Source organism: Xiphophorus hellerii, chromosome 8 (assembly GCF_003331165.1).
Source record: "Xiphophorus hellerii strain 12219 chromosome 8, Xiphophorus_hellerii-4.1, whole genome shotgun sequence".
NCBI classification, from domain to species: Eukaryota; Metazoa; Chordata; class Actinopteri; order Cyprinodontiformes; family Poeciliidae; genus Xiphophorus; species Xiphophorus hellerii.
In genome coordinates, this window is record NC_045679.1 from 26,806,026 (window position 1) to 26,821,930 (window position 15,905).

The 15,905-nt window shown below is 38.2% G+C and overlaps 1 protein-coding gene across 4 annotated transcripts in view; it reads left to right on the top strand.

The window, feature by feature from the left end:
* The first annotated feature begins 12,576 nt into the window (after window positions 1-12,576).
* slc4a5b (solute carrier family 4 member 5b) overlaps window positions 12,577-15,905 on the top strand; it is a 35,715-nt gene continuing 32,386 nt past the window's right edge. For all 4 annotated transcript variants that reach the window (XM_032570431.1, XM_032570429.1, XM_032570432.1 and 1 more), the window contains exons 1-2: window positions 12,577-12,640; window positions 15,060-15,278. In XM_032570431.1, coding sequence (XP_032426322.1) covers window positions 12,577-12,640; window positions 15,060-15,278 — 283 coding nt within the window. The remainder of the gene's footprint in view (window positions 12,641-15,059; window positions 15,279-15,905) is intronic.

Genomic DNA, 15,905 nt, shown 5'->3' on the forward strand with positions numbered 1-15,905 from the left:
CTTCTGGGCATAACCCCGATCCCAGACTTTTAAAAAAAAAAAGACTCGAGTCTTCTTACTGGAATCCTGGAGAGCAAAAGTAGCTTGGCGCGTCTTCGCTCATTTTACGCACCGCGCACACAGCGCGCCCACTGATGGAAGCGCAAAACGCAGCGGCACACCATCCAACTACTTACGCACTTCTGGTCTGCCTCATCTCCACACACACCAGCTGCTGTACCCCCGCTCACCAATCATGATTAGTGTTGGCTCTTTATGTGCAAAATCACATTCCAGGAGAATTATTAGTATATGACCGTGTGAGCAAACTTGATTTATTTGAACAGCTATAATCTCTGCAGGATTAATCTGGGTCAATTTGATGATGCTGCTTTTTGAGCAAAGGAAACAGCGGGCGGAAATAAACACAACGTACCTAAAAATGTGCGAATACATAACGCAATAAACAGAGAACAAGGCTGTGTGGATACCAAAGGCTTCTATGAATAAAACATTGACGATGGAAAAATCTATTTAGACCTTTTAAGCATTACGATTGCATAAAAAGGTCACTGTGGAAGAAAAACGGAGGTTAATTTTCGCCAATCATTAATATTAATATTAATGATTAATTAATATAATTCATTAATAATTTGTAGTGCTGAGATTAATATTAAAAGTTTATAGAAAAAACATGGAAATGTGAGTTTCTAAATTTGAAAATGTCCAAAAGTCAAAGAGTTTTGCGTTTTGAAACTTCTCGACAGGTTCACAAAAAATGTGATGATAAAGATCATGCTAGAACCAGGACAGAGGATAAGTAAATGGCTCAGTGTCTGAAATAATGATGCTGTTTGATCATTTTTTGTGTCCCTAGTAGGTGAAACAATTTAAAGCAGGAGTGCATCGATATATCAGCCAGCCGATAAATCAGCCCAGTTTTCCTTAATTTTGAGAGATTGACATCTACCGATACTTACACGTGAAACCGATGTTATTTACTTCTGTAAAGGTCTGAAAATCACCAACCGTTCCCATTTGTCTGCTGTGTGAGAGGACTGACTGACAGTCCCACCATCAGGTAATATCTGGGTAGTTGACTGTCATCCCACTGTTTCCAACTTAGCAACTTTGTCAATATAACAAGCAACTTTTCAGACAAAAAAAAATGGTTATGGTCAAACCCAGAATGAGCTGGTAAATCTGTGTAAAGATCAATGATCGGCCAGAAAACAGACCAAATTAAAAGTATATATATACAGTATATACTGTATATATACTGTATATATATATATATATATATATATATATATATATATATATATATATATATATATATATATATATATATATATATATATATATGTTCCAATCAAGATGAGCTGATGTCCATCATGTGATCAGTGCTGTCGGGAAGCAGCAGTCCAGCGCAATGAGTCCAGCTCTTTAAGCCCATCATCAGCCAATCAGGCCGAGCGGCACGTCATCTGGGCTGAGCCGCAAAAACAGATGCGTGGAGCAGCACTTGAACGAGGAGGTTTAGATCCGCAGTCCCTCCGCAACTCGCTGTCTGTCTGTCTGTCGCATCTCACCAGAGCCATTAGGCTCCACAGCAAGAAAACAAGAATTCAATCTCATTCCTCACCTGCTCCCCTCGCAGCTGCCGAACAGGCAGCGCAGGGTCGTGTTTGAACGAGAGGAGGAGAAATGATGTGGAATAAAATAAAGAGGCACAATTCACCTGAGAGTGACTGAGAGTCTTCTTAATTTGTCTGTTTATCCGGCAGAGCACCTGCTGTCACAGAAATAAACTCAAATTTTTAAAAATGGGGGAAAAAAGGGTGTGAAGTCAGTAATGAGGACGTGTTGACGCGGCTGGGGGTAAGATCTCTGTTCTTCAGAGAATATGAAAGCAAAAAAAAAAACAACAACAACACAATTACATCAGATGGTTGATGAAGAGGGGAGAAGAGCTGAGCAAAATAAATCCTGAGTAAGAAAAAGACTCAGAGTTTATTTGTAAAAATGTATAATTTATGTTCAAATAAAGAGAAAAAGAAATAAAGTAGCTGTCAACATTATCTATGAAAAGGTTTTCATTTTGTCTCACAGGGAAACAGTGTAGGAATATAAGATAATATTCAAAGGTGAGTCATAATTATATTTACTTGAGTTAGTTTTTGAATTAAGTTTTACCTGAACTTTTCACTGCTACTAGTGACATATAATATAAAGCAACAAACACACATACAGTCTGTTACAGGGAAACTTTTTATATGTTTTCAGACTTTATTGTTCTGATATTATGTTCCATTTTCTGAAGCTGCTGTGTTACTTGAAGGACAAGTGAGTTCACAGAACATTTTATATTGTCACTTTAAGCACTTAGCTCTATTCTAAATTATATATTTTGTGTCTACTAAAAATATCGGCTTCAGAACTGACTATATCAAAATGGTTCTATGAATAAAGTCTGAGACTTCGAGCTGTGGAAAAAATTGAAGCAACTACTAGAACAACTACTTTGTGTTGTTACAGCACTAGCATTAGCCTGACCGTGACCTTTTCTACTCAGTTCAGTTTAATTCTCATCTCCATTCTGAGCTCCATCTGGGATTTCTCCCATTGACACGAATTCCCTCTGGTAAATTTTCTTGTGAGCCAATCTGAGAGCAGAAGAAGTTGTGAACGATGACATCAATTTTCTTTGCTGTTTTAGAATCGTACTCTGCCTGTAGTTTCATGGCAGTGGAAGAAGTGACCAAAGTCCTTCAGTGAGTTTTAACCAAGCTTCCGAATATTGACCAAACATATCGAATGCATTAGTTCAATATGTTAATTCGTCCCCCACTCTCACGGTTGTATACAGTGCAGGCAATTTGCTGTAGACTTCCTAGTGTTAAACTGGCACTATACGCATCTAACGTTAGCGATTGGGTAAAATTTAAAACCACAGCACAGTCCACGCCTCCATGAAGCAATCACTTCTCAATAGCCCAGGGTTCAGACACTCTGGACAAACCGAAGCGTAGAGCAAGAGATGGAGAACGCACACAGTCTGGTGAATGAACAGCTTCAGCTCTTCGTTTCACCACAACAGACCAGGATCAGATTTACTACATGTTGCCAATTTGTCTATGCAGCCAATCTGGGCAAGTAGAAAAGGTGAACTGGGAGAGTTTTGGTGGAGGGACCCCTTTCTGGAGATCATCTCACACCTCAGAGAGAGTTTCTACAATTTCCTGAAGGATTCTGGGAACATGCAGGATTTCCATCGCAGATGGCAGCTTAAAAGACACTATTGTTATCATTCTAATTGGTCAACTCATTTGACCAATTAGAATGGTCAAATGAGTTGACCATTCTACTCATTTGAATGAGTAGAATTCAAATTCATTTAGCTTTTGAATTATCTTTGAGAAGTACATCATGGGAGCAATATTTTGTGTTTTCCAGCCACATTGTGCTATTTTATAGCACAGTCAAGTAACTATATTACCTTGAGTTGTTGTACAAAAAATATGTCAAATATGACTTAAAAGAAATGTGACTTCATAATACAGCACCTTGAAAATGGGCATCTGTCTCTTTAAGAAACTCCTGCTCTTTGTGAAACTACAACTTCAGGAAGTCATCACAACGTGGCTCCTCTATTAACCATTTAACAAGGTTTCACCAGCTTTGCACTGAGAAGAATCTCCTATAATGAGCTCAGCAGGTGGACCGTTCCAGGTGCAGCGGCTTGCTAATTGCTGCTGGCTAGTCTGAAGGAGCTGAATGGGAAAGTCGCAGGGGAGGGCTGCTCTGTGAGGCGGAAACTAGGAAACTGCAGCTTTGAGGAGGAGCTAGGTCCACCCAGGTGTTTTGCACAGCTGAATGGTTGCCTTAGTGACTAATGAATTTCTCAAACCTGCATGAAAGAATCAAGGCAATACGTCAGGTATGTTTTTGGTGAGGGAATAACATTATAGCATGATGTGAAGCTCAAAAACCATTTATTTTACATAACACCGTCTCTTAAAGATGGATGTGCGAGAAGCTCAGAACGGACATTAAGGACGGACATTTAAAGCTCCAGCCTACAGCGGCTCTCCTCCTTCACTAACACAAAGGTTATGGGTCCTTTGGGCTTGAAGCCAGTCCTTGTAGCCAGAAGTCCAAGGTCAGCTGTCCTGGCTTTACAACTGACTTTTTAGCCTGAAGGAGCCAAACACTACAACGCAAACACTAGAATGAAATAAAGAAAGATGGAAAGGAAGAAAAAGGACAAATCAGCTACAAACAGAACAAAGAGTGAAATGTAATTTTAAGAGTCACAACAGCAGCGCTGCTCCACCTCTTGGTGTTTCGGTTCAGCCTGAGATAAATCATGGACGTCAGTACAGACACTTACGTATGTCCCACACAGTGCAGGCCAATAGTACATTTCCCTTGAGCTACAGTGCTGCATCAATATTTAAAATATTTATTGTAGAGTATCTAACAGTAGATGATAAATAAAAGTTTTAAAAAATCCACTGCCTTCAGAGGGAATTCATTGGAACAGCATCTCATTGTGTCATTCTTTGCGGCTCAGATCAGGGAGGAGAAAAACACGTAAAATCAGTGGCTTTCGCCCTGAGGTGTCACCGTCTCACATCACAGAGGAAAAGCTGTGTGAGCGAAGCCAAACTGACACAGTCACATTGGATTATTCCACACAGGACTCTTCAAACGGAGCGTCATGCCTTCCATGTCTGACATGCAGATCAGCAGACTCATTAAGCTCAGCAGCCGAAATCAGTACAAGGGTTTGGTTGGTGTGTTAAAGATCATAGGACACATTAAAACTTCTAATTTAGTTACAGCTTAGTTGTTCCATAAATCTTGCGGAAGGTGACTCTTTCCTGGATATTGTCTACTGTTTGCTGGAGAGCAATTAAAGCATTTGATTTGGATAGCATAATAATAAAAATAATGATAATAATATTTCTTGAGTTTTATTTTTGCTTTGGTTGTATTATTTTCCATCGTGACTCTGTTCATCCTCAGAATCACATTTTAAAAGTCTATGATATTATAATATTATAATATTTAGATGCATACACGTTTCACAGTTCTGTTTAGGAGTCATATGAAAACCTCTAGGAGGTGTTATATGAAACTGAACAAACTTTTTTTTTCTTCTATAAACTTTGCTTTTGAGATCATCCAATGCAGTATTGCTGTTTACACGTGCAAATGGTAAAAAAGTGAAGATATTTTCCCTTCTTTGTATGATCGATGTTTTTCAGTTTTCCACGTATTTAAGACAAATACGTGGCAAAAAGATTTCATTATTTCTGTGCACAAAGTTAAAAAAGATAAGAGACATGGACGACACAGTATGACTTACACAAAATTATGTTTTTACACGTTTGTTAAAATGATCATTATGTTGTGACAGATAATCTGTGAAAAGCCTGAGCTCCTCCATCTCCTCCCTGAGCTGCTACTGCCGTCTGAGGAAAAGCCCCGCTGCCACCAAACAAACTCATCCGACTTGTAGTGTCCATTTGGACTGACGGAAATGAGGAAATTTGTCACAGAAAATGTCTGCGACCTGCACTCTCCGTTATGAAATCTCAACCGTCCATGGACATTGTGTGTGAACTCTGAGTCCGCCTATCTCACAGAGTAAAAACCAAACAGAAGAAAATATAACAATACGAGCTACTAGTTGCAGATGAAATGAATGATTTAGAAAAGCAATTTATTTTTGGCCCTGTGATGGACTGACAATGGAGATAAGCACACCCCCCCCCCCTCCTGCAACCCTGCAAGGATAAGCAGGAAGAGGCGATGGATGGATGACGGAGGGATTTGTTTTTGTCAGGGCTCTGACAGAACCCCTGAAGGCATCAGAATAAAGCACCAAGAGAAAACGTGTCTTTGTTTTGGGCTGAGAATGCACTCCGTCTTCTTCTTCTTTGCAAGAGTGAAAACACATCTCTGTGTGGAAACAGTAATAATAATTTTGAGCATTATTGCCTTAGTGACTGTGATTGTCTTTAACAAGAAGATAATATAACCAGCAAATAAGAGAAAAGAAAACAAGACTGTCAGCAAACGAACCGTACAAGACTAAGGCTTTGTCCACAGCTGTGTTTACATTAGCAAAACTTTTTCAATATTCTGCTAATGCCAAAAAAAAAGCAACATTTCACAATTGCTGTGTTTTCATTAAATAAGAAATGCAATTAAAATCCCACGTGACTGAGCTCGTTCACACGATAAGTCATTAAGAAATAAAACACGCCACGCCGTCATCCTGTACGGAGCCCCGTGCAGGAAGAAAAAAGGTGAGTGACTGAGGGTCACTGTAACGGAAACCCTGTAAATTCTAGACACTAACAGGTACCATAGAATTGCACAAAAATCCGTGAGGGACGACGGAGTCCCAGAGCGAAATTCCGTGAAAGAGGTGTAGGAGCCTTGTGCCAGAAGGCCATTAAAATGCTGTTTACATCGTTTTAAACTGTGTGATTGTGAGTGGGAATAAAAATAGCAATAGGTATTTTGTTCCATATAACACAGTAGGAGTGTAACAGGTAAACCTTTTATGGATGCAAACTCCACTAAAAACCCACCTGTTTAGGATTGTATTTGAAACGTAATCAATTACAAATTTATTGATGGAACTTGACTTAATGTCGTGTTTTGATTGTTGATTCTATGTTGCATTGTGTTTCTGTGTTTGATATGATGTAAAGCACTTTGAAATGCCTTGATGCTGAAATGTGCTATACAAATAAAATTTGATTGATTGATTGATCCTCCTACGACTTCCTCTGGTCGTCTTCATCGTTTCCGCCACAAGTAACATCCCACGTGACTAGTGTGGTGTGATGCGGAAAAAGTGTTTCCATTGCAGTTTTGCAAAAATAATTTTGAAACAGCAGAACAACCACCTCATCCTAGCACAAAACACTTTTAGCTAAAACGGTGAGTTTTTTCCTAAATCATGTTAGTTGCTTTCTGTGTACAAATCAGGGAGGACAGCGGCAGACAATTACCCATTCACCAGGACATACAGTTTCCTGGTTAGGAGTTCATCACACACTGAGAAAAGTGAAGAAAGTCAGAAATTTTTTATTTTATTTTAATTTAATAAAGTCTATTATAGAATATCTAGGGGTGGGCAGGCGAGGGGAGGGGGGGGGGGGGGGGGGTGCACATATTTTAAGAGGAACTATTTTTACCAATGTCCACTTCATAAAACTTTGTGGATCTTTACAAAAGAGCAAGCAAATAAAAAACCCTGAAAAACTGAGCCGCATTTGATGGAAGGAGGTCATGTCTGCACACCTCTTCTGTGGCTTACACATTATTACACAACATTGACTCTGATTTCCTTTCACTTTATCTCAGTTGGCCTAAAATAATAATTTTATTGGATCATTTATGATTGCTTTTTTGGTCATGGTCTGATTTCACAGAAAACGATTGGCAGAGTTCAATTTGTGTTGTAGAGGCAACAAGATTAGCCGTTTGAATTTTCAGCTCCATCTGCTCAATACAACAAGGGAGAGGAGCCATCTAGTGGACAGACAAGGTACAACAGGGAAACGTGATGCCAAATTATCAGGTAGATAATCAGTGAGGCTCTTTTTGTAGCTAGGACAAGCTAATTTATCATAACAATCTAATGTAATCCAAGATAGATTAGATTAGAGTCTTTTGACTAACAGTTATTAAACAGTTTTTGATTAGGAAACATGTCTTTATTCTTAAAAGAGAAGAAAATAAACTTCAGTTTTTGTTATAAAAAAAAATGTGTGGAAGCTGAATTATTTCACACAACTTCAGAAAAGTTTACAACTTACATGTTTGCAGTAGATAAATATAAACCACTTGCACAACAAAAACCATATTTTAGGAATATATTTAGATAATAAATATAATCAAGACTGTGTTACCTGGAAAATTATTATTAATTTGTAATAATAATTTGTTTCTTCATTGCGTGCCAAAGTTCAGTTTTGTTTTAACATCTTTATAAATTACTCCTCATCTCTACTTTTTGGAAAAGTTAGATGGAATTTAGCTATTCTGCTAATTCTTGCTGAATTATCTGAATTAGCTAACATTGATTTAGCTAACAACTAACTGAATTAGCTAACACTGCCAGGCATTGTGGTCATGTTGATTACTGTGCACGGTCAAAGAAATTAAATTAGCATAGAAGTTAAAATATTGCCTTAAAAAATCTCTTGTTATTCTGGCATCTAGCAAATAGAACAACTTTGGTAATAATTGACCTGAAACAGGAAAAGTTTATTCTAATCTCACATCAGACACAGTTAAAAAAAAAAAGTGCATCTGTCTTTTTATGTAGTGTATGGAAAGTTCTGGTCTCAACTGCATGTCCAGTAGCACGGCACATCCTGAATAGATCGCACGTCCATAACATGGAGCCACACACACACACACACACACAAACCCCCACCCCCACACGCACACACACCTACAGGTAAATTAGAGCAACCAGTTAACTAACATTAACCTTCTTTTTACAAAGCAAGAGCGCAAACATCAACAGAGGGGCACCGTTATTTATCCATTCATGTATTCTATAGCAGGAATTACAGATTTATGAGTCTTCATCAACATTATTTGATTAGAGGTCAGCAACATTTACAATCCAAACACCCATTTTTTGCTCATATTTTTATTATGTGTCCGTAAAACCTGCATGATCATATTTTTAGTTTTTATGATCACCTTGTGAAAATTGTTCATGTTTCATTTTGAAATCAAAAGAATAAAAATTTATGTTGAATTTTAGGTTTTAGAACAAAGAAAAATGTTAAGCTTCTACGACAAGACAGTAAAATCATTTCTATGTTTATGGAAATAAAGAATATAGTTTGCAGTCGAAATCAAAACAAAAGAAATACACACACACAAAAAAATGCTAAAACTAAACCCTTTCTTTTTCTTAAAAAAAAAAAAAAAAAAAAAAAGATCTTAAACATTTTTGACCAAAATTTAAAAAGCTGCTCTAGAACTAAAGGGTGCAGATCCTCAACCAATCTAGTCTGTGATCACAGACAAATACTGCAGTTGGAAAAATATCCTAATAACTGAGAAATCTGTTATTTAAACATTAATATCTACATTTTATTTTCATTTGTTTTTCCTATTTTCATGTGTATCTGCGTGCTTTGCCTTTGGCCCAATGAGGGACAAATAGAGCATATTCTATTCTATTCTATTCTATTGTTTAGCAAATTCATGCAGCAAAGTTTGCAAAGTTACCTTGAGGATCAATAGTTTTCTCATTATGAAAAGGGAAGAAAATGTGAATGGAAAGCCAGCTGAGTGAATCGATTGGAATCCACACACTGGTTCTCCAATGACAAACACAAACATCCCCTGCAGGAACATCCAGAACTCAATACACAGATTTTCTGGGCAGTCACTTTGGCTCTGTCTGTGTCCAGCTGCAGAACTTTCTTTTTGTTTCTGCTTGGTGCACACATAGAGAAATCTACTTCACTTCTAGACTTCTGGCAGCGCTGACGTCTGAAGATCCTGCTGACGGTTTGGACTTGAGGTTTCCTCGACTTTGCTGCTCACAATCAGGTAAGAAATCTATTAAAACACTTTCAAGGCCTGTAATTTAATTATAGTTTGTTGTGAATATTTTCTATTTCAAGATGCGTTTTCTTGAAGAGTTTGGGCTTTTACATTAAGGAGCACAGTGATAAGATGGACAAAGTAATATGGTGCTTCTTTCAACGGTGTGTAAAATGTGCAGAAAAACAACAAAACAGGTAACATGCAGAATTGTTTTTGTTTTGTTTTTACCACAGATAAGATTTTGCATACTCATAAGTTGGTGGCCGTAATGTGACAAAACATGAAAGATGTCAAATGAGTTTTAGGTGTTTTCATAAAATGTTGCAGCATCACCAGTGGCAGCCGTCCAAAGTCTGACATAAAGAATCAAACGATTGGCAGCTGCTGTGGGATGTTTTCAATCTTATCGTCTGTAAAGACAATCTGGCACAAACCAGCACCTGAAAGCATAGATAACAATTTCATTTTTAGAATGCATCAGGACACAAACAAACAAACAAACAAACAAACAAACAAACAAACAAACAAAAAACAGTGGAATCAGCTTTTAATGTCAACCGGCTTTATGACGGTTTAGGGAGGATAATTCATTAAACAGACTTTAAAATGTTACTTCTGGTCAACTGAATCCAAAATTTAAAGGAATTTAACACAAACAAACCAAATTATTCAGCAGGACCTGAAGCTCTGTGATCTGGTCCCGCTGGAGGAGTTCAACATTTTGATAAAGGGATTTCAGATTGTGTCTGCAGGCTCTTGTATTTGTTATCTGTATTGATTTTTAGACGTGTTGACTTGTGTCATTATTGCTTTTATGTTACTTGTTGTGATGGCCTCTATTGTAAATGAGACAGTGAGTCTCAAGAGATTGACTTGTATAAATAAAGGATTATATTGCCATCGTCTTCAAAATAAATTCAGCAGCGTTGGTGGAGTGGTGTTGGATGCTTACAGTGTTCTGGCCCAGGAGAGAAAGAGCTGAAGAACAGTCTGGCTAGATAAGCATAATTTAGAAAGACGGTTTTGATGAGTCCAGTTTGTTTGCATCGCACATTTCAGCAACAAGGCAGGTGTTGATGAGGCCGTATGATCCAGGAATTTGTTCACGATTTTGACAGGATTAGAGTGTTGCAGTCACAGTGGACGGACTCTCATTACTGTGTGTGCAGAGGCTCATGGCTGCACCATGTGACTGTCCTTCACAGTCACTGATCAGGCTTTCAGGAAGCAGGAACCAATAGGAAATGACACGTATTGATCAGCCTAGAAAAAAATCCCAAACAGGCATCAGGAAGAGAAACCGACGTCATCAGACGACGAGAGCGTTCAGTTTTTCGACAACAACACGGCTCAGGATTTCAGGCTGTTTGATATAAATTTGCTCCTTTGCCAAATTGCTGCCCTAATATGTATTAACAAGTTGTCTAATTGCATTTCACACACATAAAAGTTGTACTCAAGCAGCCGTTGCATGTCAGTTTGTTTTTCTAGTCAATAATTTGTGTGAAATTATGGAGAAAAACAATGAGAAACTGCTCAAGTCACACCTATTGGATCTGACAGTGTGTGTTTTTCATCCTTAATTCCAATTGTTTCGGTTCTCATGTCTGCTTGAACCGCCTGAATCAAAGGTTACATGACAAATCTGAAACACTGATCAAAGTTTCTGCAGGAAGATATTATTTAATCGTGTTACTCAATGAACAGTCTATTACGTAAAATCAAGTATGAATGCAAGCAGGACAAAAATGCATAGCGCTATTGTTTATTTGTTCATTTATGTCAAAGATGAGCAAATTTCTTACATCCGTGAAAACCAAGACTAACAAGCATTAGTTGTAAAAATAAGATAACAAACCTAGAAAGCCTGTTTTTATACACTAAAAACGGGCTTGTGTGTTGTGTGTGTGTGTGTGTGTTGTCATCAGTAATGGCGGTGGAGAACCTAAACACAGCAGGATGTAGGCAATGTCATGTTAAAAAACTGAGTTAAAAAAATAAAAGGCAAACTTAGAAAGAGACGTAACCAGAGGAACAGACAGCAACACTTTATACATCTGGGGCAGAAACTGACAGGTGGATCTGACAAAAAGCTGACTGAAGTCAGAGGTATCTGGGCTCGGATGGTGATCACTGAACAGGGATCTGGAACTGAGTGTGCAGCTGAAGGGGAGATAGAGGGAACTGAGAAGACCTCCTGCAAAATAAAACTCAAGACAAAATGAAAAGTAATGAAATTACAAGACAGAGATCTGAACACAAAACATAAGAATACACATAACCGTAAACCAAAGTTACTGACAAAACTCAAACGCTTAGAGATCCTTAGATATTTGTACATTTATACATTTAAGGTTTAAAGTTAATCTCTACAATGTATCAACAGTTCATTTACTTTTACAGGAATAACCTTGTAACAAATTGATTCCTGTTTTTATAACTGTTGTCAAGGTTTATAGTTATGACTCCTACATATGCTAACGTTTTAAGAGTCTGTTAACGATGCTGGGAACCCTGGGCTGACTTGCCTGATTTTAATGCTACATTCTGACAGGATTATGGTCCTAAAGTGTTGTTGGTTTTTTTTTTTCCATTGAGTTTTCCCTTTTGTCATCCATTGACGTGTCAGTGTCGTGATGGCACATGTGGGGCCGTGTGGGCCTGCAGGTCATGTGATCTGGTCTGAGCTGCTGTAAAGCCAGGAGGATTCCCTGACCAAATGCATCCCTACAGAAATAACAGAGGAAGCAACAAGGACAAAATAATGACCAAAGTCATTTTTTGCTAAAAGTACTTTTGGAAAAAAAAAAAAAAAAAAAAAAATCACCCCAACTTTTTGGTTAAAAGATGATTAAGGTAAAAATAAAAAATAAAAAAGAGAAGTAAACTGTGCATTTGAGGTTTGCTGTAACAAGTCAGAGTTAAGACAGGGACATCATCTCATTGTTTTCTTCATCGTAATCCTCCATTGTGATTTTTAATGTGATTTTCAGGATGGACCACCATGACTGGCAGCGGGGAAGAAGTAGAGGCCACAGGCACTATGATGATGATGATGGTGAGACAAGATGAAGCTGTGAGGCCGGTGTCTTGCTCCTGATACAAGAAGGTCACCGGCTGTAACTTTGTCTCATCAGCTGTTACAGAACATACTGTTGCTTTCTGATAGTGATTCAATTTTTGGTTGAATTTATTTATTTAAACTGGAGCTGGCTGGAAAACACAGACACTCAGATGAACACAAAAACACCAAACTATACTGATGGCTGCATATAATTGTGAAATTTGACATTTCAAAAATAAATTTGCTTATAGGAAACACGGTAATTTTGATCAACAAAAAATTGTTTTTCTATAAAAGGTTTTGGTGTTAGGATGCGGTGTGTTTTATTGGCCACACAAGAACTGGTTTATTTTGCTAAACTGCAAACGAAACACTTTTATCGCATCACAGGAGTCACATGATCAACAACCGGGTGTTGCCACTGGCGCAAACCACAAAACAACACGACAGGAAGTTGTTGTAGGATGATGGCGCAGCATGTTTTTAAATGACTTATCATGTGAACAAACCTATTCATGACTGATTTTAAATGGGTTTCTTATTTAGTGGAAACACTACAATTGCAGAATTGTGTTTTTTTTTTCAACATTATCAATCAAAATCAATAAAATTTTATTTGTAGAGCACATTTCAGCAGCAAGGCATTTCAAAGTGCTTTACATCATATCAAACACAGAAACACAAAGTCATCAAGTGGGGGGTTCTTCCTTTTGCATCCATAGAAGGTTTACCTGTTACACTCCTACTGTGTTATATGGAACAAAATACCTGTTGCTATTTTTATTCCCACTCACAATCACACAGTTTAAAACGATGTAAACAGCTTTCCAGCACTAGGCTCCATACACCTCTTTCACGGAATTTTGCTCGGGGATTCCGTCGTCCCTCATGGATTTTTGTGCAATTGCAACATAGAATCAACAATCAAAACACGACATTAAGTCAAGTTCCATCGTTAAATTTGTAACTGATTATGTTTCAAATACAATCCTAAACAGGTGGGTTTTTAGTGGAGTTTGCATCCATAGAAGGTTTACCTGTTACACTCCTACTGTGTTATATGGAACAAAATACCTGTTGCTATTTTTATTCCCACTCACAATCACACAGTTTAAAACGATGTAAACAGCATTTTAATGGGCTTCTGGCACAAGGCTCCTACACCTCTTTCACGGAATTTCGAGCAGGGACTCCGCCGTCCCTCACGGATTTTTGTGCAATTCTATGGTACCTGTTAGTGTCTAGAATTTTTCTTTTTCTTTGCTTGACATTTGCAAAACCTAATGACTAATGTGGAACTCTGTTGGACAGAATTTGGGCAGCTGCCTAAACTTTCCCATTTAGATCAATCAGTGTCACACAATGACTTTTTGTGGGCGGCCTTAAAAGAGACAACAACTAAAGCGATATGTTTCAGGCCTACATTTACAAATTGCAGGTGTTACGACAACACATCTGTTGTTACATAATTTAAATAAACAACCTTTAGCAATATTTTCTTCAGGTCAGCCACAGAATGACGCTCCATCATGGGGTTAAATAGATTAAAGCTGCTGTAGGAAACGAATGAAAATATGTTTACATATTTGTAAAAATTGTCACTATGTCCTGACAGTATGATACATAACAAATAATCTGTGAAGAAAAATCAAGTTCCTCTGCCTCCCCCCTGTGATCCTACTGCCATCTGCAGAAAAAATAACGACCAATCAGAGCCAATTATGCCTAAAACATGCATTTATTCTGTTTTTGAAGACATATCTGACCTGAAACTTACAGCTACTGTTTTGAAAAACTTTTCTCCTGCTCCAGCTGACAATATATTCATGCAGCTTGCTACAATGCAAAGCTAATATTAGCATGTTAACTCTTAATTTTTGTGACTTGTTGAAATTTTGGCTTGTAAGACACGTCAAGACAAAACTTGCTGAAAATAAAAAATCTACTTTTTTGAGCTTCACATCACACCTGGAGTGTTGCCTTGATTCTTTCAGGCATAACTGAGATATCTTGTAATCTCCTGTGGCAACCCTTCTGGGTTCAGATATGAGTGGTGTAACCCAGCGACAAAGCTCCCCTCCTTGGAGCTGGAGTCTCCAAGCTGAGCTTCCACTCCGCTCCTTCAGACTAGCCAGCAGCAATTAGCAAACTACTTCTCAGCGAGGCGCGTAACAAAACATTGCTAAAAGCTTGAAAGAGGAATGTTGTGGTGGTGTGCTGAAGGCGGCGTGTCCGACAGAGCAGGAACTTCTTAAAGATATCTTAAGTCATATTTGACACATAAAGCATGACGGTAACATAGTTACTTGTTTGTCTTATAAAATGTGTCTGGAACTTACATGGGAGCTCACAGTGAAAGCAAACATACTGGGAGAACAGCATCGGCTCACATATTCCGTCTGTTCCCTTTCAGAAGCCCAGCCGTTCTACATTGGTGTTCCAGTTTCCCACAGACGGAAAAGACGCAGGCACCGCTCCAACCCCGGCGACGCTGAGCGCGACTCGCGACACCTACACTACGATCACCACACGCACCACGAACACTCCCACAGACAGTGTTACCATGACAAGGAGGAGAGCTACAATGATGACGGAGGCAGCACAGAGCAGCAGGAGCACCTCGACCCCACAGGTCAGTCACCACAGATCCTAAATGCTTCATTACACCTTCGACTGTAACGTCGTGTTCTGGTGTCAAAAAGCAATGAAAGATGCAAAGACAAATCTTCTGAGATGAGACATTTCACCCCTGGAGTCGTATAGCAAAGTAGAGAATTATATTTAATAATATGTAATAATTATAATGCTTCTAATTTCAGCTGTCTAAATAATTAGCTATAGTCAGCAGTAAACAGTATAGAAGCAGACGTATTTCGTTTTGAAAACCTGAGCTGTGTCCAAATCTTCTAACTAGCTGCATTTCCATTACAAATGTACGCAAAACTTTGTTGAAATTCTGCTAATGTAAAAAAAAACAACACAATTTTGCAATTATGATGTCTCCATTAGATAAGAAGCTCAATTAAAATCAAATGTGAATAAGTTTGTTCACGGTAGGTCATTAAAAAACAATCCACGCCGTCGTCCTCCTTCCACTATTGTAAAATAGTTAATCTGCTTAATTTCAGAAAGACTTAATTTCTTTTTCATTTGGCTTATTTAGTGTGTGACTGATCATCAGTTCAGAATGAAACTGATGAAACTGATTAGAATGAAAATCAACAATCAAACCTTCCTGCTGCCTGTTCACACCATAGCA